Raw genomic sequence first — 26,862 nt, forward strand, 5'->3', positions numbered from 1 at the left:
ATTTATAATTTAAAATTCTTATATGCAATATAATAGGCTAAATTACATTCGTGGTCCCTTAACTTAATTTCAGGTAACGTTTTAGTCTTTTATCTTTTTTTTTTCCCGACTTGGTCCTTTATTTTAATTTTAAGTGACAATTTGATATTTTATGTTTTAAAATTTCAACAATGATATCCTTTTTTATACAAAAATTCAAAAAAAAATTTAATCAAAACTCATAAAATTAATTATATTGTTTAATATAATACAAATTTCATCAAATTCGTAAGGCAAATCTTCAAATAAACTCATATTTTCATACTTTATTTGATATTTTTAAGAATAAAGGACTAAATCGGGAAAAAAAAAGATAAAGGACTAAAACGTTACCTGAAATTAAGTTAAAGAACTATATGTGTAATTTTAGCCCAATATAATATTATAATTTTTATTTATATATTAAAATTTTAAAATTTCGATCACCCCAATATTTTCGTTCAAAATCTGCCACTATGTGAACATGTGTTGGGTTATGCCTGGTCCGAGAATCACCGCATTAGACAAAGAGCAACCACAAAGTAGGTTAAAAATCACATCTTCCCGAAAACTTCAAAGAACTTTTTCATTCAAGTACATTGGCACTGCGGTTGGCATCGCATGAATAGGACACACCATCTAAACATCGTTGTTGGAAAGACTTTTGATACAAAGAGTCGATCACATCAAATCATTGACTCTGATACTAGAGTTGAATCATGAAGGAGTTCGAATGATCGTCACATTGAACTAAGAGCAACCATACAAATCGATTTAAGACCACATCTTCACCTAAAACCTTAAAACATTTAGTATACGGATCATCTCACTTACATAGTATTCAATATCTATTTTTCTATCAAAGTAATCTTTGCTTTACACTTATACACCAACACCATATACATATCAGTATACCTTGATAGTTGAAAGGAAGAAGTCAGAATCCAATATTAGCTATTTGGTAAAGTCCTGAAGGCGTAGTTTAAGTAGAGCCTCATGCATACTGATACTGCTCAAATCTAATTAACAAAATATAAATCTAATGCTATCTTGTAGTACTCAGTTTAATCAAGGAATTGCTAACACGAGTAAAGCCTACAAATTTCTGACACAGTAAAAATCATGCTGGAAGGAGTAAAGACTGCAGGCTAATGTTCTAATATGTATCACACCGTCATCACCTCTCAGTCCCACTTGATGAATTCATCAAAATTCAAGAATTTGTCTGAATAGAGTGCTATACCTTCATTACTTTAACAGACTATAGATAGATTACATTCTTATATATGTATGCCAAGCTATGGGTGTAATCCAATTCCGAAAATATATACATACTTATGTAACTATATATATCGCGCACTTTACAGCCGTATATGAATTAATACTACACAATATTTGAACCATCTGACCCTCTCTCCCTGTTTCCCTGCCTTACCAACTGCATCCTAAATTTGCACACAGGACATGTTCCTTGCTGCCGAAGCCATTGGTCAATGCAGTTAGCATGAAACTGGATGGAAAGAAAGAAGTAAATTGATCATTTATGTATTGTGCAGTACATACAAACCACTTGCAGCTTTGAGTAATATTCAATTACCAAAGATAAGGAGGAATGAGTTGCAATTGAAGTAAAGTGGCAGCAATCATGCCTTAATAATACAAAAACCGTAAAGGATTTTTATAAATGAATCATGGTTACTTCCCTTAGTTGATGTTTGACTTTAAATGGTGTAGTCAGTAATTACTGCAGTCAATGAATTCAAATCATTTGATAAAGATCGGATGACTCATATTCCAATTTTCAACAAATTAGGTTCAAAACACAAATTTCAAATATGAGCTCTCCGATCTTCGTTCAACAGCTCCAATTTGTTGACCGCATTAACTGCGTCATTTTTTAAATCTGGAAGGGACATGTGCAAGGTATCCTTAGGAACACCACAGATACCTGTTTGGTGAAATATTTATTGGCTTTTGGTTTAGACCAATTATTAGTAAATTAAGTAGCAGAAGCTGACCGGAATGACCAAAATTGACAGCATGATTTAAGAGTTATGGAGAACTATTCTCCCAATATCAAAAAGAAAAACAAAGTAGAAATTAGCAACCACATATGCTTTAGCTTAATTGGTCAGCTTAATGGATTTGACTTGGATGTGGCGATAAAACTAAGCAACAGACAACTATACATCTTGGGAGGTGGCATTGAATTAACACAATAAACCTGTTACTTCCAGAATCAATCACTAAGCTCCATTGATGCTAAATAATTTTTTTATAACAAAAAAAATTGATGAAAGCAAAAGATAGGCAGTACTAAACCTGATGCAAGCATGGCAAGCTACGCACAAGTTCCGCTCTCTTAACATGGTCCAGGCATACAGTACATGTCAGCTCATCTTCTGGACCTCTGACACTTCCCTCTGTTCCTTTGAGGTCTTGTTTAATCTGATTGAAACATTGGAAAAAAAAAAACTAAAAACCATTTCGTTTCCAGGAAGAAAAAAAAATATAGGAGAGCCATTGAGTGGGGAAATTCATCCTCAGCTTTATATGAATATGCCATTATCAACATGCATTAAGAAGACTCATATATCCATAAGCTATTTGTTTTTCCAAAAGCATATCAATGAAATACATTACACCATGGCTAATTATCAGATAATTACAGTCTATATGCCAGGGGATTGCCTATAATATTTATAGCAAGCGAAACATCACATACATAAAGCTAACTACCAAAACTTAAAGCAATAGATACATTGACATCATTAATACCAAGAAACGCCTTCATAGCTCAAACAAGTGAGACCGAATAAACCAAAAGCAAAGATTGATATAACTGAGATATTTACCTCAGCTGCCTCTGAAGACGAGGATGCCAAACCAGTGGAGCCATCTCTGTTAATATAAACAAATTATGTCAACTTTTTTATCATGGCTTAACACTTCTTTACAAAATGCATATGCGGAAAAAGGAGAAAACTAATTCTCTTAAGTCTTAACCACTTAACCTACTTTAAGAACCTTAAAAATATAAAAATGAAACAGACCACTGGAAACATTTTTCTCAAGAAACTATTATTAAATACTGCTTCCTAAGCAATGCCATAATAAGGCAGCCTCTTCCTCAGAAATGGTCAACTAGTAAGCAATGCCCACCAATCCGTCCTTCTAGATCATCATTCTATTACCCAATGAATCAATGATTGTGTTTATTGTGCACAATGCTTAATTATCTAATTTGAATTGCAATCAGCGGTTTCTGAACAATATGTCATTAAGTTTCCAAAATACAAAATCAGTAATAATTATGGCATATAAATTCTAAACCTCTGGTAAAATAAACATTAGCAGCATCCCAGAGGCATGTCTATTTCTGCATGGAGTAAGATTTATATTTTATACTCGGTAATTTCCTTAAAATAGAAGAACGTGAAAAAGGGTGGATTGACCCAACAAACACTGTCTTGCAAGAAAAGAAAATAAAGAACAAAGATGCAAACAAATACAGCAAGCCTTTTTTCTGATTCATTGGCATTAAAAGAAAACTTAAGAGACTATCACGACTTACATTGCTGGACCTGGAACTTTATATTTGTGAATAGGCAAAGCATTTATCTCTTCCTCAGTCATTGAAGGAGTACTAGAAGCAGTATCAGAGTTCAGAGCATGCAAAGTGTCATAATCTGCCACAAAATAAAGGAAAAAGCGAATGAATATGCATATTTGAACAAAAATAAAGCTAAATAAGCTTTCATCATCTGGCATACATTTTAGGCATTGTCAACTTAAAAGAAAAGGCCAAAATACACATCCAAAAGTGAAACTCAGAAGCATACTACCTAGCTCATCAAATTCTCGGTCAAGAAGTGTGAGCTGAAGTCTAAGTCCCTGCAATCTTCCTCTAGTTGCAATTGCAATAGATGGTGGCATGTGAAAGCGTAATTCAGCATGGCCGAGAAGCCCAGAGGCTGCTGCAGCATGAGCCCTGGCATGTGCTTGCAGCTGTTGACAAGTTGCATACATCCTCAGACTTGTAGCCATCACGAAGACAGCCAGTACTATCCAGAGCTGAAAAGGATATGGGTTAATGATTACTTTTTTAAATTAATGAAGAAGAGAGGTAAGATGAAAACTAGTAGCATATGTACATTAAATTATAAGTAATTACTTACCAAAAAATAATGTAACATCTGAGGGGAGTTCAATATCATGAATATAAAAATAACTGTCAATTAAGTATATGAGTAAGTCAAATATAGACTAAGATTCAACATATATGAAGCAGTAAAGTGTTAGATACAGAAGATATTAGCTTACCTGTAATAAGAAAAGCTAGAGAATTGCTATTAACAGGCCGAGATGGATGAACACGCTGAGGTTAAAAAAGAGCAACAAAAAATTAAAATCTAAATATATACAAGCTGAGTTGTATGAGAAAAAGCTAGCACATTGTACAAAGATTAACATCAAGACACAAAAATAAATACGAATTAGCATACCATTGAGGTTCTTTCAGGAACATATTCTGAAAATCCGGTTTCAATATCTCCCCTGCTCCCTCGAAAAGCAAAACTCATGACTGCAAAGGAACTCTTTCGACTAGGAATATAGACAACAACAACACAGGCTGCAAGTATTATTAACACGATACACTTATCAAGATAGCTTTGGCAATCTCTGAAGCATCGACACTTCTGATCGAAGATGTGTCCTGGTGTCCGACACCGACACATTGACTACAATTCAATTCATTCATTTTCTCAAATTATTCCCGGCATTGATGTGTTAGTGGCATGTCTGTGTTAGTATACGTGCTTCATAGTTGGCAATTAACATTATACAGAATCCCAAGTTATTGAACTGATTATGAAAGAATCAATAAGCACTCATCCATTCAAGGAACAAACAAGCATATATAAAAACAGAATTTCAGGCATGCATTTCTGAAGCTGCAAAACTTCAACAGATTAATGATTAATCACAGCAAATATCACTTTCTTTTTCGAAGCACATCCAATATTATAATAACTCATCTTGACTAATTTTCCTACAAATATATCATTAACTTCATCAAGTAGAAAGCAATCCAACATTCCAAAAACTACACTTTAAAGCTAAATGGATCTATTTTGAAGATTACATTTTAGTAGAAAGCATATGCTTTTATTAATTGAAGCATAAAGGGCACTTCAATTCCATCAGATATGTAAATTAAAAATGCAAATTGTAGAAAAAAAAATCAAAATTAAAAACAGATAGAGCAAAAATAAAAAGAGAAACAAATTACATAATCAATTTCATGCAAATTCTCAAACTTTGAAAACACGGAATACCTGAAAAGTTTATAAAAATAGGAAAAACACAATCATCGTTGCAGCCACCAAAATTAAAACCCCGATACTACTTTTGATGTGATGATTTCAGAGACTAATATAATGCATTGCACTTTTATATGAATAATTAACACATAAGGTAATTTAACTTCCCTTTCGTTCAAGTTTCTCGACGATTCTAGTTTTCTGAGCATCCAAAAAACAGTGTACAGTACGAAAACAGTGACAATAAAGCTAAGAAAACGACGCTTTCACACTCCTCGTGAGATGAATAAAAGAAGAAGAAAAAAAAAGGGTTAAAAATACTTACACGAAAATTAGATTGTAGCGGAGAGTGGATGAGAAGTGGTACGCTTGTACTAAAAGCGTTGGTTTGTTAGTTTCTACGTTGTTCGTGTGGTGTGATGATGCGGTGGGGTACAGTGACGGAATGGGAAATGTTATTTGTAAAGCAAAAATGATACTCTCACGATATACAAATAATATGAAAGTTTAATTGCATTTTTTATCATGTGTTTTACTCAATTAAGACTTTAGTGCCTCAATTAAGACATTGGTACCAAAATTTGAGAGTTCCATAAAAGATATGATAGTAGTACGTGATAAACAAGTTATTTGATGAAAAATGCATGCTTGACTAGGATCTAAATGAGAAATTTTAGACTTTTAATCTCATTTAGCATGTCATGTACCTATGTCAGTCTCTAGTTTCACGTCAACTTGAAGAGTGCTAAAAAATCTATTGCTAGTATTTTTCTAGGTGAACTTGGGTAACACCTTGGATTATGAAGAAAATCTATTTTGGGAATATTTGGATTATGGATGACCAACCTACAAATTGAAATTTATGTGCTAAATATTAAAGTTGTATTGAAATCTTACGATAAAATTATCGGACTAAAGTTATTGAATTGTTAGATGTATAGATATATTTGGACAACCTCACATTTGAACTAGCTTTTAGCAATGAGATCCGAGTTATGTATTTTTCAACAACAAAAAATTGTCAATGAAGCATACATGACTTTAATTAGTGGTAATACTTATCCATAGTTTTTTTTAAATAATATAGAATTTACCTTTTTCTTCTTGTGTTAAAGACACACACAAAAATAAAAAGGATCACACTACATTTAAGATTTTTTTTATTCGAAAAAGTCTAGTAATAAAACTCACGTATTAATTGTGAAAAGAGATATTTCAAATTCAAATATGCTTCTCAATATATCATGATTCATGTGTCTCATAACCCTTTTACCATGTACTTCAAGACCACACTAGATGTAAGGTTGATATTGTTACGCCTCTTATAACTAAAATTTATGAATGGTTATTGGGAAGGGAGAGGTCAAGCTCTCAAATTCTTGGAGTAGAAATTCCATTAACATGTTTATCAATTCTCCCATAACATAATTGTAAACTCGCATTTTGTTTAAATTCAATAAAGAATTCAGTTTCCCCGTTTCATTTATGTATTAAACAATTCCAACACTAGTATCACGTAACAAAAATCAAGAAAAAATTCATGGTAATTACGCGCAATATGGAAGCTCGTATGGAAGTTGTTGGCTTTGCGTGAAACGTGGGAAAAACATATGAAACAAGAGAGGGCGAAGCGGTTGGAAACCAGGCGCCAATTGAATGACTTGGCTAATGTTGTAAGGCTAATTCACGCGAGGTAGGAAGATGATTCCAGCGATGGGAGTCGCAATGTGTTGTATGAAGAGAGGCTAGGAAATTCCCTAGACTCGCGAAACAAGGTCTAAAGGTGGAGAAAATTAGAAATACTCGTCTTTGATGGTGAAGATGCATATGGATGAAAGACTAGGGTGGAGAGATACTTTGATCTAAAAGGAATGTCTCGGGTAGAGAAGTTGCAAGCGGTAATGGTGGCTATGGAGGGAAAGGCTTTGACATAGTACCAATGGTTGGAATTTTCTGCTCAACATCCTACTTGGGACGATTTTCGTGATGTTGTGATTAAGTGTTTCCAACCATATATGGTTGAAAGCCCTTTTGAATTGTTACTAAGTCTCAAACAAACAAACAAGGTCAGTAGAAGAGTATCGAGAAAAGTTTGAATTGTACGCAGGCCCACTCAAATGTGCATAACCAACATATTTGAAAGGAATCTTTTTGAATGCACTTAAGGAAGTGATAAGAGCATAATTAAAATTACACCTAGCAGAGACTCTTGCAGAATTAATGGACTTTGCTCAAAAAGTTGATGAAGAGAACAATTTAGTCACCAATGGGAGTAATTCCGTAAGTTTTGGGGGTAAACCAACGAGAACTTACAATAATACTAGAACGGTGACATGGGAACTAAGGGTAAAGCAACAAACACAAACTACAATGTCATGAGTTGGAAGTTCTTCAGGGGAAGGAAGTGTTGCAAAGTCTCTTGGAACTTTCAAAGGCAGAGAATTCCAGAAGGTTAATCGAGGCTAAAATGCAAGAGAAATCACATAAGGGATTATGTTTTCGCTGTGATGAGAGGTTTAGTTCAGGCCATGTGTGTGTTAACAAGCAGTTGCAAGTGTTGGTTTTGGGTGAGGAATCTGAGAAATGTGAATTGCAAGAACTGAATCTAGTGGAAGTTGTAACACCCCAACCCTTACCGTTACCGGTGATGCTACCTCACGACCTTCTCGCCCCCTATCCACCCAGTGAAAATAGTGAGTTTTTGCCTTCTGTGGGATTCGAGCCTAGTATGTGGGAGATAAGTATCGCCTCTACACATTTCCACTACCAATTGAGTTGAGTTTTTGCCTTTCGTGGGAGTCAAACCTCGTACCTAGGGGATAAGTACCTAGGAATATGTGGAGGCGGTACTTATCTCCCAAGTACCGAGCTCGAATCCCACGGAAGACAAAAACTCGTTATTTCCACTGGGTGGATAGAGGGTGAGAAGATCGTGAGTAGCACCGCCGATAACAGTAATGGCTAGGGTGTTACAGAAGTGGAGGGAGAATTAAAAGAACTTAAATTGTCTATTTGTAGCATTGTTGGTCTTACTTCGAAGAAAACCATTAAGATTTGGGGAATGATTGGCGAGGAACATGTTACAGTCCTTGTAGATTGTGGAGCTTCACATAATTTCATTTCAGCCATTTTGTAAAGGCACATAATTTGCAAATGTTTGCAACCTCCATATACAAAGTGGAAGTAGGAGATGAGAGAAAACTTGATTGTGAAGGAGTGTTTCCTCAATCAAGTAATGTTGGGGATGGAATGGTTGGCTGGCCTGGGAGAAATGAGAGCCAATTTTTGTGAGTTGACACTTAGAATTCCTATTGGAAAAGGTTATCAAACTTTGTAAGGGGACCTCGATTTAACTAGAGTTGTAGCATTTCTAAAGTCCCTTTTGAAAACGTTAAATGATCAAGGCCAAGGATTCTTAGTGGAATACCATCAACTACAAGCCAAAACTCAAGTTAAAGATGAAAATCTAGAATGGACAGCAGCTATTTTCGAATAATATGGTAATGTTTTTCAAGAACCTCAATGTCTACCCCCTACTAGAAGGCAAGACCATGCTATTATCTTGAAGGAAGGTGCCAATATTCCCAATATACGACCTTATAGGTACCCTCACTATCAAAACAAATGAAATAGAAAGATTAGTGGATGATATGTTGAATTTTGGTATAATTAGACCAAATGTAAGCCTCTGTTGTAGCCCAATCATTTTAGTGGAATAAAATGGCAGGTGGCGCTTTTGTGTAGATTACAGGGCTTTGAATAAGATAATCGTACCATATACGTTTCATATTCCTATTATTGACGAGCTGCTGGATGAATTGGGAGGCATAGTGATCTTTTCAAAATTAAACTTGAAATCGGGGTATCATCAAATTCGAATGCAGGAAGCAGACATTCCAAAAACAACTTTTTTAACTCATGAAGGACATTATGAGTTTATTGTCATGCATTTTGGAATTACGAATGCCCCATCTACTTTTCAATTCCTTATGAATGAAGTGTTAAGGTCGTACTTGAGAAAGTTTGTGTTGGTTTTCTTCGATGACATCTTGGTTTACAGTACAGATGAACAAGAGCAGCAAAGACATTTATGGGTTGTTCTAACTTTGTTGAAATAAAATCAATTATTTGCCAACAAGAAAAAAAATGTACTTCTGGGCAGACTCAATTAGAGTATTTGGGTCATATCATCTCAGTAAGTGGAGTTGTAAGAGATCCAAAGACATCAATGCCTTAAGAGGGTTTTTGGGGTTGACAGGGTATTATCGAAGATTCGTCAGAGATTATGGCAAGATAGTTAGGCCCTTGACCCAACTTTTGAAGAAAGACAACTTCCAATGGAATAATGAAGCCAAGGTTGCCTTAGAACAACTCAAGATTTTGGTTGCAAAATTACCAACACTCATTGCTCCAGATTTTTCTAAAACCTTTATCATAGAAACTAATGCATCTAACAAGGAAATGGGTGCAATTTTATTGCATAAAGGGAGACTAGTGGCTATTCTTAGACAAACATTATCTAACAGAGCACAGTCTAAGTCAGTTTATGAAAAAGAGCTTATGGCTATTGTGATGGTTGTTCAAAAGTGGTGACATTACCTGCTAGGAATGCATTTTGTCATCATCACCGATCAGAAAAGTCTAAAATATCTAACAGAACAACGAGTAGTGGGTGAAGAATATTTCAGGTGGACTTCAAAACTCATGGTACTGGACTTTGAAATCCATTATAGGCCTGGAAAAGAAAATGTTATGGTTGATGCACTTTCCAGAAAGATGACATTTGCAGTTTTGTCTTCAGTTCACTTTGAAGAGGTGAAAGATTGGGAGTCAGAAACTTATTGAGATCCTAAATTACAAAAATTTGATACATTATCTAATCCAAGATCATAATGTTCATTCAGGCTATACATTTCAAAATAAAAAATTGCTCTATAAAGGGAGATTGGTGCTACCAAAAGGATTTTCAAGGATTCCCATTTTGCTAGAAGAATTTCACAACTCAGTGGTGAGGGGACACTTTGGTTTTTTCAGAACCTATAAAAGAATTTATGAGGTTGTGTATTGGGATGACATGAGAAAAGATATCCAACAGTATGTGGCCAATTGTGAGGTGTGTCAACTGAACAAGTATCAAGCCTTATCTTATGCATGCCTTCTTCAACCACTGCTTATACCCAATCAATCAGGTTTGGACTGATATATCTATGGATTTCATTGAAGGATTACCTAAGGTTCAAGGTAAAAATGTATTTCTTGTACTTGTGGACATATTGACAACATATGCTCATTTTCTAGAACTTAGCCATCATTTCACTGCAAAAGATGTTGCTAAAATTTTCCTTCAAGAGGTAGTAAAGTTACATGGCTTCCCTTCTATTATTGTGTCTGACATAGATAAGATTTTCCTAAGTCATTTTTGGTCAGAGTTGTACAAAATGGTGGGTCCGATACTCAAATTTTGACATGCTTACCATAAATAGATGGACAAACTGAAGTAGTCAATAGGTGTTTGGAAACATACTTGAGATGTCCCAAAGGCACTAAGTCCAAACAATGGCCCAAGTGGCTAAATTGGGCAGAATTTTAGTTTAATACCAATTATCACAGCTCTCTAAAATTAACCCCATTTAAGGCACTATATGGTCGAGACCCACCTCATCTCCTAAAAGAGATTATTATCCTTCGGTTATTGAAGAAGTTAACATCATGACACGAGATATGGACCAAATGTTGCATGATCTAAAAAGCAATTTGGTCACAACTCATAATCAGATGAAAAAGTACGTTGATCAGTCCAGGCATCCTATTTCACTAGGGGTTGGAGATTGGGTTTATTTGAAATTACATCCCTACAAATTGCGGTCCTTGACTAAGAAGAGAAATGAGAAATTAAGTCCTCATTTTTATGGACCATATCATATTTCAAAGCAGATTAGAGCAGTTGCATTTGAGTTAGCTCTTCCACCAAAGAGTAAGATACATCCAGTGTTTCATGTGTCCCTACTTAAGAAGGTTGTGTCTTTTTCAGCTACCCCTCAACCTTTGTCACCTATGCTCTTAGAGGAATTAGAATTGCAGGTTACTCCAGTTGTTGTACAAGATGTCTGCAACGCTCCCAATGGCATATCAACAATGTTGATTCAATGGAATGACCTACCATATTTTGAAGCAACATGAGAATCTGTTGAGACCATTATGGAGCAATTTCCTTCTTTTCACCTTGAGAACAAGGTGACTCTTTTGGGAGGGAGTATTATTAGGTCACTTATAACTAAATATTATAAGATGAGGGTCAAGAGTTAGAATTTTAACTGGGAACTGAATTTGTATGGTTGTTATTTTTTATGTAGGCAGTTATTGTGTCAATTTAAGTTGTAAATCAGACAGTAATTGATGCTCTATAGTAGTTATGGAGCAAATAAAAGTAGGAAATTAGAAAAAGGAAAAAGAAATTTTTCTGAGTGATTATTGGAAAGGGAGAGGTCAAGCTCTCAAATTCTTTGAGTAGAAATTCTTATAACAAGTTTATCAATTATGCCCCTAACATAATTGTAAACTCGCATTTTGAATTTCTCATTTCATTTATGTATTAACCATTTCCAACATATACCTAAAAGAAGAGCAAAGTGAAATAATACATCATACCAATACAGTGTCAGGTTCTCAACGTAATACATCAAAATCAAATGTAGAAGGAAAGAAAGTATTCTGCAGGGCATGGATAAAACAGCATGTTATTCAATCTCATTCAGCCCAATTTCGAAGTTTGAGAAAAAGAGGGTATACAATGAAATAGATGTTTAACACTTACCATTTCATTACATAATACATAATTTGTTTTAATACCCAAACAACGAAAGATCGTTCCACTCAATTTCATTCCATCTCATTTCTCCTCATTATATCAATTTAAACATAACCTTAAGGAATCCTCGACACCGTCAAGAAGAATTACCACCGTATCAGACCAAAAACAGTGAAGAATACATATAACTTGACAAGGGAACTAAAGAAACATAGCCTTTATCTTTTGATAGCTTGGTTCATGATCATGTTGCTATGAGTAGTAAAAGTGAAGGAATTCATGAAACATTGGATACAGCCTACACACAAACTCTATCAAGCAAGATCCCAAAAAACAAATCATAGTGGATTATACGCTATCATCATTATATTCTCAAAGCATCAATAGTGCACAAGTTGAGAGAGGCAAAAAACAATAATGAAAGAATTCTCAGAAATAATAACATGTGACTAACATGGTATAATTATATAAACAAATCAAATAATTAAGTTCACGGGAAAGAAAAGCATTATTCTTCTTTTCCCCTAATGTATGTCCAGTCAACTACCACAGCTGGTGCCAACCAGAAAATGCAGAAGTAACAACCTTTCTCAGTTCTCGAGTTTCAAAATTGCAGCTTTCAGTGACCAACAAACAAAAAAGCATAGCTTCTATTGAATTTGAATTTAAATCAAACCAAAAGAGTCCCCACAGAGATGTGAAAACTAAACTTGCTTCTATAGTTGCTAATTACATGCTATTTACAATATGAATCTCTAAAACCCAAAGTAAAAAACAAAAAAATTGTATTTTTTTTTTTTGCAAAATTGCATGTCAATTCCATTACATAATCAATCTTCCAGAACCAAAGTCCTCCTACGTCTCCTTGAATTTCTATTGAACATTGAATTCACTAAGCTACGGCTTCTACTCACAGAAACATTCTCAGAACCAGAATACGAAGTTGATAGAGAGGACGAAGGAGAACCAGACCTAGAACCGATTCTTCCAAAGAATGAGAAGAAATTACGAAAAGCTCTTCCAAATCCACGACTTTCCCTAACCCTATTGCTTCTAATCGTTCGAGAAATTCTTCTCGGAGCTCCGTTTGCGTTAAGACCGCCATCCATCTCCGTGTACACAACCGGAAAATGACTCTCCCCCGCACTCCGTCCACCGGAAAATCTACCGACGGCGAATCCACCACCAGGCAACCTCCATATCGTTAACCCTATCGATTCTTCGTCGATTTGACCAGAAACCCTAGTTTCCATAGGGTTAATATCGGAAGGAAGCTCGTGGCGGCACACAGGGCACGAGTTCCGCACCGTTAACCATGGAAGAATGCAATCGGAATGGTAAATATGCTTGCAGGGTAGTTCACGCGCTTCCACGCCCAGTTCAAACGCTTCTTTGCAAACTGCACAGTGCATTTCGCAACTAACTTGCGCCTCACAGATCTCAACCGTCGGCATCGACTCGATTGCCGCCTTTGAAGCCGGCGGATTCTCCGGCCGTCCAAAACCGTTCATTTCGATCTGCGAAAACTGCTCAAGCAACCGATCGAAACCAGATCCAAGCAAAAACTCTGAAACTGTCGGCGGCAGAGGGCGGAGACCTGAACCGTCGCCGTCGTCGTAAAAAAGTTCGAAGGCGCTACCGCCGTCTTGATCGGGGCCATCGTCGCCGGTTCCACGAAGGACGATGACAGGGTTGAAAGGGGAACGACTTCCAGCGTCGCGGCGTCTGCGGCGGAACCCTTGCCTCCTTGAAGAGATGGTGTCGTCGGAGAAAGGACTGAGACGGTGGTGCGGCGATTCACCGGCTTGGATCTCTTCAACGAAACCGCCTTCGCAGTGAGGGCATACGATGATGGTGTGATCTGAAAGGTTAATGAAGCGGGTGCAGCTGTAGCACCAGTACGACGCCGTTCCGGGTTGCGTATCTGAATTCATCATCTTCTTCTTCGATCTTGTAGAGAGAGATAAAAAAAGATAGAGAGAGAGAGAGAGAAAGTAATGTGAAAATGATAAGGGTTGCGTCAATTTAAGGGATTTTGAGAAGAAAGAGAGGAGCGTGTGTGAAACTGTGAAGAAAGAAACGAGAAACGTTTGCGTGTTAGGCCACGCGTTTCTGGTTTACAAAGAGGAACAAACAAGGCAATTTCTCACTAATTACTATACTAATTCGTTAATCAAATAATTAAATATTAGTTATTTAATTATTATTACTTGAAATAGTTACAAACAAAAATAAAATCTCAAAATAAGTAAAACGGCCCTCATACAAAAAACTATGAAGTATGACGGACTTGGTGACCTAAGGCTTGAAAAAATAAGCATGATTTTATTCTTACAAAGAAAAGATAAGTATGGTTGAGTAGAGACATTAGCCACTCTAAAAAAAGAGCAGAGACATTAGCCTTATCCCAAAATAATGTAGAGGGAGATAGTAACATGAATTTCCTAAAATAAATAGTATCTTTTTCTGAGTCATTTACATCAAACTCAGATATTAATCTCGTATCAATAGCAAGTCTAGATAATGTGAGTTGTAAGAGTATTTTGAGGATTATTTCGGGTCAATTACATTAGTTACAACAACGAAATTAAATAAAAATCAAATTATTTAGGTTAAATTATTTCAAAATATTTAATTTATTAATTAGACTATCATTTTATTAAGAGTAATCTTTATAAAATAAAATATCATCTTAATATAAAATAAAAGATAAATAAAAATTACTTTTTTATTTGTAAGAGAGACAAATATAAAACTTTTGTATATATTTATAAACATTTAATTAGTTTCATTTTATTTTTTTGGTTGAAATACTATCTCATGGTCCTAATTTTCATCTATATAAAAAAAGAACAAAAATTATTTCTCTATCTCATAATAGTTATTTCATTTATTACTTTTCTTGGTATTAAACTATTTGTCATTTTGTATTATCAATATTAATTACCTTTGTCTAATAATATACTTTCATTTATTATATATAAATTCATTACATTTATCTATTAACTACAATTAATGAGATTATTTGAATAAATAAAACTTATATTGTCATTAAAATCAATACAATTAATTTTTTTTAATGATTATGTACAACTCAAATAGAATATTTTAAATGAGACAAAATAAATATAAATTATTAAAAAGAAATATACAAATAATCATCTCATACATCAATTGATTTTGTAAATTATTTTTTCAGTTTGTAATTGATTTTCGATTTAAAATAGTTTTATAATGATAATTATAGCATCGATGAGACTAAATTTAAAGTATTAAAAGTATAATATATTGTATGGTTTGACAGACGGAGACAGAAATATTAATTAATAATTAGATTGAGAAAATGTGAGCCACAAGTTAGGGTAAGACTAAGAGGGGAGAGGATGGTACTATAAGATGTTGAGTGTTGACCGTGGACTGCGTTGCAAAGAGTATAGACGCCGATTTTGATTTGAATTTGAATGAGAAAATTTTGAAATAGTGTTTACGGAATACATTACTGTTTGCTGTGAGCGGAGATAAGATTCTTTAAACGAGGAAAAAGAGAAGGAAGTCATTCGTCATTATACTCATCTCCACGCCTCATGATGTGGCGTTGTTCTTCTTCATCTTTTCGTCTAAACTCTAAACAAACATCAACAACTTTCCCTTCTTAATACACATGTATCTTGACCGATGACCTTTAGGGTCCCACTGCAAAAAAGTTTTTTTGTTAAAATTTAAATTTGAATTTATTAAATAACTGATTCTTAATTAAAATTTAGGTATATATTAATATCTTTAGTAATAATTCAAAAAATTCCGTTTACTATGCTATTAAAGTTTCATTTTATATTATCACTAATGTGTCACAATTCTTTAAATGTATAGAGTATAATTTATCCCCAAAAAGAAAGTGTAGGGTATAAAGAATGGATGCCCACTTTCAACTCATTGTATTATATTGAAATTGTTATATTCAATAATTGCATTCATTAAATGATATTATATTATATAAACGTATTTTAAAATCAACTGTAAATTAAAAAGTATTATTATATAGATCATTTGTAGAAATTTTGATTTTAATCATAATTTTTATTTATTAAAATACATCAGAATTAATATTATATACAATCATATTATTTATGTAATATTGTCGTTTTTCTATTTTAAACTATTTGAAAAAATATTTTACATTTCTATTTTATAATTCAATATTTTTATTATTTTAATATATGATCTCAGTTTTCATCTAATTTAAACGATGCAGCATATTTAAATAATATATCACGTGAAAATTTAAATGATGCAACATATTTAAATATCATGTAACGTAAAATTTTAGTGGCACATGACATTGAATTTTTACGTCGTGAATATAAAAAAATTATAAAATATGCATTATATTAGTATAATAGTATTGTATTCCATTTTTGTCTTGATAAAAGTTTAAGAGGCAAATCAATTAAACTAGATTTAAGTTTTTTTAATTTAAAGACATGTGTGTTTTTTGTACATGTTAGTGAGTAGTTTTGTTAGTGAAAATGGAAAAATGTTAGAAGCATGGATTGAACCTTTTTTACTATGTCAACACAATTTTGAATCGAATCTCTTTCAACTATGTGACTGAAAGAGAGAGAATAATTAATAAATAAAGATCAACATAGAATTTCACCAAATCCCATTTTCATTTCCCCCTTTTTATTACTCATTTTTTTAAGTAAATAAAAATTCCATAACTGAACCTTTCCTAAAATTCCTAATCTCCTCTTCAATTTCACAACCTTCCGCCTTCGGCTTCAGCCGCGCCGCCGCCTTCGCCTCCGATTTCAGCCACGCCACGACGCCTCATTTGTCTCCTACGCTGTTAGCGCAAATCCACGTCGTTTTCATTTTTCGTTTCTTAGTTAGGTTTTGTTGAATTGTAGTTTTTTAGTTCTCTTGCTACTTCCATGGATATTGTGTGTGTTTGACATCAAAAATCATGAAATTAACTTAGTATTGAGTGTTTCAGGTCTATTTTGTGGTTTTGATTGTTTGGCACTTCGAAGGACTTTTTGTCTAAGAGCAAAATTTGTGGTAAGTTCGATGTTCTTCTTTTAGTTCTACATTCCTTATTTGTTTATTTTTTTTTTTTTCTTAATATAAATGTATAAAAGAAAGTAGAGCTATTGATTCTTTCTTTGCCTTGCATAATTTATTTGACTGCAAATGTTTTAAACTTATTTCTAAGTATGGTTGTATTTGTTTTGGCTTATTTACTGTCATAGGAGTGTTCCTGTGATATAGTTTTGGTTTTCTGCTAGATTTTTATTGGATTCATAACAACCTTGTAATAATTGGTGTCTTAATAGCTTGTGGAGTTTTTTTATAGGAAGAGAGATCTTGATAAAGAAATCATGACATCTTGAAAAGGTGCAATTCAATGCAACTCATGAGGCTACACAGTGGAGATTTTGAAAGGACTCAAATTTTGTTTTATGTTTTTCTGTCTTGTGTAGATGGTTTTTCAATTCTTGCTTTCTGTTTTGCTTATGATTTTGTCTATGTCAAATTTGGTTCTGTTTTGCTTGTGTAGATAGTTCTTTCAAGCTATTTGGTGTTCCTCTTTGCGGAAAAAAGAGATTGCATCCAGGTAATGCTGATTAATTAATTGACAAGAATAATTAGTTTCATGTTAAGAGCTTTTCATGATCATTGTTAAGTTTGTGTTGGATACTGATGTTTTTTTTTTGTTAACATTTGAAGAGAACTATCTTTTCATGTATAGCTGAGGCTGATATTTTTAATTTCGATTAATTAGAGTTTGTTATTTTTTTAAAATTTTCCATTACTTATATATATATATACTAGATAACCTATGTAATTTAATACTTACAATAAATTTATGATCTGTTTGTTATATGTTTTTATGTTCTACAGTGTTTGGGTCATGATGAATAAATTGACAAGGAAGCTATCTAAAATTCCAGAAAAGGTCAGAGGAGATAGAATCTTCCTTTAGTATAAGACTTTTATTAGGCAACTATGACTTTTGTGTTTTATAATATCACATTGAACTATAAATGTTTGAAATACATGTATATGATTATATTTTTAATGGAGATTCGAGTACTTTGATAAAATTAATTACATATTTTATACTTGCTATAAATTATAAATTAATTTGTGAAGGTTAAAAACTCCCGCAAATTAATTAAAAAAACCCGCTAATTAGTGTTTTTTAGTGAAAATATAAATAATAAATTTTTATTGAAAGTTGTATATTCATTATATTTTGAAATAGTTAACTTTTTCAATAAACTCTTGTTTTATTTAGAATTCTTAAACAATGTCCTTATAATTAGTAAGACCCAAAATTATAATCGAGGCTTGATGTTTTGAAATGTTCTATATTTTTTAAGATTTAAAAATAAAATGTTATTCCATGTAACATAACAATTGATACCATGCCAATTAAATTAAAATTCCTCTATAATAAAGTCATAAGAAAAAATACAATCTGGATACAAAATAATTGTATAAAACATACAAAAAATATAGCAAAAGTAGAATCCTACATAATAATATTGTACACATAAAAAAAAATTAACGATACTAATAATATTAATTTCATTTAACTCATTTTTTAATTAATTTATTTGCACTATTAATTTTAAACACTTCTTATCCGTATAGAAATATTACAACTTTATTTGACTCATTAAGTTGTTAATTTATTTCATTAACAAATTCATTGTAAAATTCCAATACTGAGATAAAAATATATTGTAAAACATTTAATAGTCCAAATTGTGTAGCTTATTCAGCACAATCAACTATTCTACCTTTCAGGTATCATCAAACATAAAGACAAAATCACTTTGAAAAAAGATTAATAATTTGGTGGGGTTTGGGGTCGCATATATAAGATGCAATCCTCCACCACCCAAAGCAAACAAATATATGAAAAAAACCAAAAATAAAATAAAAAATCTACTACTAAAAATTAAAATATGTTTCTTTATAGGTGACATTTTGGATATACGACTTAACGAGTGTCCTAAAATATAGGATATATTAGTACATAATTTGCAAAAGCAAGGCAGACTGATATTTTTTTAAATGGATGTTAAACAAAAATCTTACCCAAATTTTAATAAACTAAAAGGTTGAAAAATTTTAGTTTATTGAAATGAAATATTAAATTAATAGATGAAAAAGTCGAAAACCATGAGAAATTTGTGAAATGGGAATAGTCAAGAAATATTAATTTAAGCTCAAATTACAATTGTATTATCAATTTTGAAATGATGAATTGTATCGAAAAATGTAATTATTGCTATAAAATTAATAATCAATAGTGAACCTTTTTCATAGCTGCTAGTTTCAATCTTACTATTATCTCCCAATGCTAGCATTTATTTGATTTACTGCAAAAATATATCCCAAATATACGGGGAAGTATGTAAAACTAAAAACAAATAAAAAATCAAAAAAAAGTTAATTAATTAACAAAACTTTTTGAAAGTAAATTACATTAATACTATCTATCCCCTCCAATGCTTATCGTTTTAGTTACTTTATTGATTGATAGTATTAAATATTAGTAGTACTCAATAAATTATAATGAAAAGATAAAAACGAAATGCAAAGTACAATATAGCCACTTGTTTGGGCGAGAAAAAATCACTATGTGACTACCTTATTTTATATCTTATATATATGTGTGATATTTTTTTATTACATGAGCCAGAAAAATGAAAAAACAACCCAAAAACTAAGGCCTAATAAAATACACTTTTCTAGTGTCTACTAGAAGTGACTATTAATTATAATTAAAGAGTTGGTTGTCAATAATATCTGCACAAAGTATTCTCTTTACACACAAAAAATATATATATTTGTACAAGTATTTTTTTCACAAAAATATGTTTCAAAACAAAAGTTCTATCCTTCTTCATGTAATTTTTAATAATCTCCAACATATTAGCATATTAGTAATATCGATATGTTTCCTTAGTCATCAACTCGACCACATGAAATAAATCAAAACAAATATGACTTTTCTAAAATGTGTTTGCCATCACAACTTAATATCAATTAAAGCTAGCTTGAATCTCTGCATATAACACATTCGACCAACCAACACTCCCATAAAAACCAAAATAAAAATGTATGCATGATTTCTCACTAAACCCCTAAATCCTAATTGTCCAGGATTAGTCAATGCACTGCATACTTTACGAGTAGATCCAGAAGTAGGAAGGGAATGTTTTCCAAATGCGTCAAGAGTTACTTGCAATTGAGTAGATATATATACTATGAGTGAAACTTTATGTGGTTGAATATCATCAAAAATATATTTATTACGAGAAATCCAAATATTTCACATAACCAAAGGAGCAAGGACCTCAAAGTCAAATACTAAAATAGCAACTAATTTTGATGTATTCTCTAGGCCAACGCGCCAACAAAGAATTGGAACTTGATGAACTTCACAAACTGTCCAAAGATCAGTAGCTCAAAGACAAAAAAATAAACAATGAAAAATGGATTCTTCCTCAGTAATACATAATGAACAAGTCGGAGGAACATTGATACCTCAGTGAAAAAGAATAATTCTAACAAATAGAAAATTATGAAAAAAAAATTCCATATAAAGAATTGAACACTAGACAAGGTGTTGAATATATGATCTCCGAATAATATTTCTCTTGTGGATAGGCTCCATCCACCTTCCGTTCGAATAATATTTTTCTGAAAATGATTATGTATTTTTTAGATTTTTAAATTCTCTAACTTAAAATTGATACATTAAGTCAACTAATACATAGTAAAAAATAATTTAGGCCCAAAACCCTCTCTCTTACTGAATTGGGCGTTGTGCCGAACATGTGCATCTTTCGTTGACCTTATTGAGAGAAAATAGAGTATGTTTTGAGGATAAAGGAAAAGTAAAGAGAACATAAGCGTGAGTAAGTACAGAGTAGTACTCTATCTTGTATGTAATTTTTTTTTTATTTTTGAATTAAATATGTTTTTAATTTTTATAAAATTTTAATTTTTTTATTTTTTATTCTATATAAAATTATCATTCATTTAACTTTAGTCTCTACAATTAAATGGACATATATTTTTGAATAATTTTTTTAAGCATACTAATAAATGACCCATGGGGTTTAGTTCAAAACATATATGGTGAATAAAATAATTAGTTAAATATTATATGTTCTTTTAAATAGTTGATTGAAATCAATAATTTTATAAGTATATTTTTTTATTTAAGTGTTTTGCATAAATATTAAAATAAATTATAATATTATATTGTTAACAATTTATAATTTATATAATCAAAACACGATACTATAGCGTTGAAACTTACATAATCAAATTATTATGCAATAAAGATAAATGTCAAGTCAAACTTAAAAAGAAAATTTGGTCAACAATACATAAATAGTTAAAGTCATGATTGTTAATGAAGTTATAAATTCATGGTATTGAGAAAGATTTTACGAAAGTCATATGTCATATACACAAATGACTTCGTATTTATTTTAAAAATATGAAACAAATTATTCTGATTAACTGTCACAAATTTAAATTGAATTTGATTTCTCGATGAGAAGTCATCGTGTATAATCTAAAAATGAATAACGAAATTAATTAGATGTAAAGGGGGAAACAAGAATAAAATACATTAACAATATTTAACTAATTGTGTTCTTAAGATCCAAAAAAAATTAACTGTGATATGGTTGTTGTATATTCTGATAGAGTAACATCAAAAACATTATATGCCAAATTTAATATCGGTCTCTTGACTTAATGAGTAATACTACTTGAAAAAAAAATTAAATCTGATTAATTAATTATGATTAATAATTTTCTCGTGTATATTTTTTTTACAGTTAGTGTATTATAATTGTTCTTATTTTTATATATAAGGTGTTAAAAAAATACTAATATTAACTATTTTTTTAACCACAAACATTTGTCCGGTGTATAACTTGAACACTAAATATTTCTCCTTTGTTTCGTGCTTTTTTAGATTAATCAGCAACAAATATTTGTGTTGTCTTATTTTATGTATTAATGATGTCTTTTTTATGTATCAATGATAAATATTGGTCCGATAATTTTTTTATATTTATCGTTAACAAATATTGGTCATGTCATTTTTTTATATTTATCGTTGACAAATATTTATTATATGTATTTTTAATATTTATCGACAACTAATATTTGTCCCATATTTTTTTTATATGTCATCGATAACATATATTTCTTTTTTATATTTATTAGTGACAAATATGTGTCACGTACTTTTTTATGCATCAATAACATATATTTGTCTCATATTTTTTATATTTATCAATGATAAATATTTGTTCCGTATTTTTTATATTTTCAGTGATAAATATTTATGCCTTATTTTTTTAATATTTATTTGTGACAAATATTTAACTTATGCTATTTTTATGTATCAATAACAAATATTAGTTATGTATTTTTTAAAACTTATCTGTTATAAATATTTATCTCATGTTTTTTATCGTTGTTAAACATGCATCTCATTTTTTTTATATATCAATAACATATATTTGTTAGTGTTTTTAAATTAACCAATAATAAATATTTATCTTGTATTTTTTATATTTATCAATGATAAATATTTATTCTGTGTTTTATATATACATCTGTGAAAATTTTTTGGCCCGTGTTATTTTAATACATCAATTACAAATATTTGACTCATATTTTTTATATTTATTAATTATAAATATTTTTCTCATGATTTTATTATATTTATTACTGATAAATGTTTATCTCGTGAATTTTTTAAAAATTTATTCGTGAAAATTATATGTCTCGTATTTTTTTATTTATCAATTACAAATATTTGTGTAGTGTTTTTTTATGTTTACTTACGATAAATAAATTTTTTGTGTTTTTTTTTATATCTATCGGGGGACAGATAAGTATAGTATAATATGTATATATCAATAGCCTATATGTATTTTTTTTTTCTTCATGTATCAATAACATATAGTTGTCACATATCTTTATATTTATCGGTGATAAATAATTATCTTGCATTTTTTTATATTTATTATTAATAAATATTATCTCATATTTTTAAGCATACATTTATGACAAATATTTGTCCAATGTTATTTTTATGTATCATTGGCAAATATTTTTCTTGTATTTTTTTTTTATATTTATCAATTATAAATATTTTTCTATTTTTTTATGAGTAATAATTATTTGTATTGTATTTTTATCTTATTTTTCCAGGATAAATATTTATTTTGTATTTTTTTGTATTTTTTTTCGTGACAAAAATTTGTTTTATGTTGTTTTTATGTATCAATGATAAATATTAGTCATGCGTTTTTTTTAATATTTATCTATTATAACTATTTATTTTATGTTTTTATATTTATCAATGATATGTGGTTATCAATAAATTATTTTTTAATTTATCAGTAATAATTACGCATCACATATTTTTTTATGTATTAATGACAAATATTTATCCTGTAATTTTTTATGTTGATTATTGGTAAATATTTGACCGTATTTTTTATATATTTATTGTTGTTAAATATGATGCCCGTATTTTTTTATGTATCTATAATATATATAATTGTTCAGTAAATATTTATCTTGTATTTTATATATACATTGTGAAAAATATTTATCCCGTATTATCTGTATGCATCAATGACATAAATTTAGCCCATATTTTTTTTATATTTATCAATTATAAATATTTTTATTTTTTAAAAATATTAATCAATGATAAATATAAACCCCTAAATCCATTTTTTAATTTCTATTCATATTTTTATGGGTCGTGGTAGTTTATTAGTTCTTTTTTACAAGGACTAAAAATTGATATATTTGCAGAGACCAAATACATATTTAAACTATATATATATATATATATATATATATATATATATGTGATAAATATTTTTCTCGTATATTTTAAAAATATTTATTGGTGAAAAATATGTGTCCCATATTTTTTTACGTATCAAGGACAAATAGTTGTTTGGTGTTTTTTTTTTTGTTCATTAGTAATAAATATTTATCTCGTGTTGTTTTTATATTTATGAGTAACAAACATGTTCTGTATTTTTTATCTATCAATAATCTAAATTTTTTATATTTATCGATGATAAATATTTGTCCCGTATTTTTTTAAGTATCGATGAAAAATATTTATGTTGTTTTTTTTTATATGTATCAATAACAAATATTTTTTCCATGTTTTTTTTTATATATCAATGACAAAGGTTACTTTATAATTTTAATATTAGCTTTTATTTTTACAATTCGAACTTAGGAGTTCATGTTTGATTTTTTTATGAAGGAAAAATAAAATGATAGAAAGATGAAGCAAGAGGGAGGTTAATAAGATTTATGATTTGAAATGGAGAAATGTAATGAAAAAGGGAGAAAAAAAGGGAGAGAAAATAAATAATCCACTAGTTAATAGACAATGTAGGGGACTTTAAAAGATTTTACATAAGTTTTGGTGTTCATTGTTTCTCTTGATTTGCTCTCAAAATTCAAGTATTTTCAATATCTCTTATTCCCTCCTAAGGGTGTGTTTGACAGATTAGGAGGAGAGATAATATTTTGAAAAGAAAAAAAAAATGAAGTGAAAAAAATGAAGGATTTCCAAAGGGGAGCGACTTAGAGATTTATTTATTTTCATAATACAAATCACCATAATTTAAGGGAACTTAAAAATTATATTGAAAAAGGATTGGGAGGGAACAATATGTAGCATGATAACATAGGATTGATGAGACACCTTTCTTTCGAGTTGTATCTGAAAGGTCCCCAAAGGAGAGGAACAATCAATTGATGAATGTGCATTACCTTTTTTAAATGGACTATGATGAATTAAGTTATGAATGTGCATTACTTTTTTTTTAATGGACTATAATGATGAGTTAAGTCATTTTAATATGTCAAATGAGAAGTTCATGTTTTGAATTGATTTTAATTGAGAAGTTCGTTAGACGGTTATATTGAAGTTTATTATAATGTGAAGAAGGAATTTCATTAAATGTATTATTGAATTGTATTGAATACTTTCTAAAAAGAGATTACAAAGAGAAAATTTATCTTCTTTTACTAAAAAATCATATATATATATATATATATATATATATATATATATATATATATATATATATGAAAAAGAAAACATAAAATAACTTCTTAACTAACTTGTCTATAATTAATTCTAATTGTATAACAGACTAATTAAAAAATTAGAGGTTTACGGCTACAAAATTGTCACTGCCAATGACTATTTATTGTATAAATTGAAAACATTCATCCTAAATGCAGCGTGGTCACTATGGTTAATTAATTTTTTTTTTGTCTTCACTTTGTTTATAATATTTATACACTATTAATATATAAATTTTTTTAATAAATATTTGATTTTATATTTTTTAAAATAAATTTATATTTTGTGATATACGTTTATGTATCAGAAAATTAAAAAAAATTGATAAATAAATATGTTTGAAAACTTAAAAAAAATCAAAATATAAAGTTTGAGTTTTCTAAAAAAAATTATATTATATAAAACTTGAATTTTTTTTCTATAATACATTTGTATTTCGAAACATGAACAAAAATTTCATAACATAAATTTTGAATTTCAAAAATAGAACTATATAAAATTCAAAATTGAATCTATTGAAATATGAAGAAAAAAAAATTATTATTATTTTTAAAAGAAAAAATAAAATAGATAAACGTGTGTAAAATATAGAGGTAATTAAGGATATAAATGTGGAGGATAGAGTTTATAGGGTATAGTTTTCTAATATATGTTTACGGCTACAGAAATTTTCACCGCCAATGACTCTTGTATACAAATTGAAAAAATTAATCCTAAATGGGGCTCAAGCACACAAAGACTTTAAGCTTAAAAAATAACTTATTTATTAACAGAGAAACAAAATATTTTTTCAAACAAAATAGTTTATAATATTGTTAGTTATATTACAAAATTATTAACATTCATTTGTTAGCTCAAATATAAAGTGTAAGGATATAAACTCTTTTGTCTGTGGTTCAAATCCAATTTATGCTATTAATTTTTGTTTATTTATAATTTTAAGATCATTCATTAAAATAATTTTGATAAAAAATTGAAAATAAAATAATTTTAGTGTATATTTTAAAAATATATTTAATTTATATACACGTTGTTAGTATAAATAATTTTTATTTCGCTAATCAATTACAACCGTTATATTATTATAAATATTTAATTTGTATTATAATTATTTTTAAAGTTGCATGCACGTTGGTAATATAAAACTTTTTATTTTGATAATATATAAAATTAAAATCTTTTAAAAATAAAAAATATTTCTTTGAAAAATGTTGTTCGTATAAAACCTTATTTTTAATATACATGTGTAACAAATAACTTTTTAATTCATTTTGTAAAACTTTTAACGTTTGTTATTATTTGATATTTAAATAAACATTCTAAAACAAAAAATAACTCATTTTTAAGGTTTATCATAGACTTTCAAATGTTTGATGGATATGCTGAAATGATTATTTACAATGTACTTTACTTTATAATAAACAAGAGGTATAATTATGTGGTTTCTTAATTTAATATCAAGTAACACTATAATTTTTTTATTTATTTTTTTCTTTTAATTTAATATTTTATTTAATTTTAAGTACCAA

At 30.0% G+C, this 26,862-nt stretch overlaps 2 protein-coding genes and 1 long non-coding RNA gene across 8 annotated transcripts; 1 reads left to right on the forward strand and 2 right to left on the reverse strand.

Annotated features, from left to right (window-relative positions):
• Positions 1 to 805: 805 nt before the first annotated feature.
• LOC101489335 (E3 ubiquitin-protein ligase SDIR1-like) lies at positions 806 to 5,917 on the reverse strand. 6 transcript variants are annotated; one of them, XM_012717697.3, is made up of 9 exons: positions 5,668 to 5,917; positions 4,524 to 4,760; positions 4,342 to 4,396; positions 4,197 to 4,249; positions 3,864 to 4,092; positions 3,593 to 3,707; positions 2,874 to 2,919; positions 2,341 to 2,466; positions 806 to 1,528 (listed from the first exon to the last, which is right to left on the reverse strand). In XM_012717697.3, the coding sequence occupies exons 2-9, from the start codon at positions 4,755 to 4,757 to the stop codon at positions 1,403 to 1,405; spliced, it is 984 nt and encodes a 327-aa protein (XP_012573151.1). In that variant the 5' UTR covers positions 4,758 to 4,760; positions 5,668 to 5,917; the 3' UTR covers positions 806 to 1,402. The 6 variants fall into 6 exon arrangements, with proteins under 6 accessions (XP_012573151.1, XP_012573149.1, XP_004507171.1 ...); XM_012717695.3 differs by having other exon boundaries at positions 4,524 to 4,884; positions 5,668 to 5,915; XM_004507114.4 differs by having other exon boundaries at positions 4,524 to 4,651; positions 5,668 to 5,907.
• A 6,665-nt stretch (positions 5,918 to 12,582) lies between these two features.
• Positions 12,583 to 14,162, reverse strand: LOC101489011 (E3 ubiquitin-protein ligase RDUF2-like). Its single transcript, XM_004507112.4, has one exon. The coding sequence runs from the start codon at positions 14,085 to 14,087 to the stop codon at positions 12,981 to 12,983; it is 1,107 nt and encodes a 368-aa protein (XP_004507169.1). The 5' UTR covers positions 14,088 to 14,162; the 3' UTR covers positions 12,583 to 12,980.
• Positions 14,163 to 16,583: 2,421 nt separating this feature from the next.
• LOC101488797 (uncharacterized) lies at positions 16,584 to 18,261 on the forward strand. Its single transcript, XR_190096.4, has 2 exons — positions 16,584 to 17,767; positions 18,055 to 18,261. It is a non-coding gene; the product is annotated as an uncharacterized lncRNA (long non-coding RNA).
• The last annotated feature ends 8,601 nt before the right edge of the window (positions 18,262 to 26,862 follow it).

Source organism: Cicer arietinum, chromosome 6, assembly GCF_000331145.2.
Source record: "Cicer arietinum cultivar CDC Frontier isolate Library 1 chromosome 6, Cicar.CDCFrontier_v2.0, whole genome shotgun sequence".
In the NCBI taxonomy this organism is placed as follows: domain Eukaryota; kingdom Viridiplantae; phylum Streptophyta; class Magnoliopsida; order Fabales; family Fabaceae; genus Cicer; species Cicer arietinum.

Coding starts and splice junctions, on each gene's coding strand:
- LOC101489335 (XM_012717697.3), bottom strand. CDS start 4,757: ATGTGTCGGTGTCGGACACCAGGACACATCTTCGATCAGAAGTGTCGA. Junction 4,250..4,341: donor TCTAGCTTTTCTTATTACAG/GTAAGCTAATAT, acceptor CTTAATTGACAG/TTATTTTTATATTCATGATA. Junction 2,920..3,592: donor AAAGTTCCAGGTCCAGCAAT/GTAAGTCGTGAT, acceptor TTATATTAACAG/AGATGGCTCCACTGGTTTGG.
- LOC101489011 (XM_004507112.4), bottom strand. CDS start 14,087: ATGATGAATTCAGATACGCAACCCGGAACGGCGTCGTACTGGTGCTAC.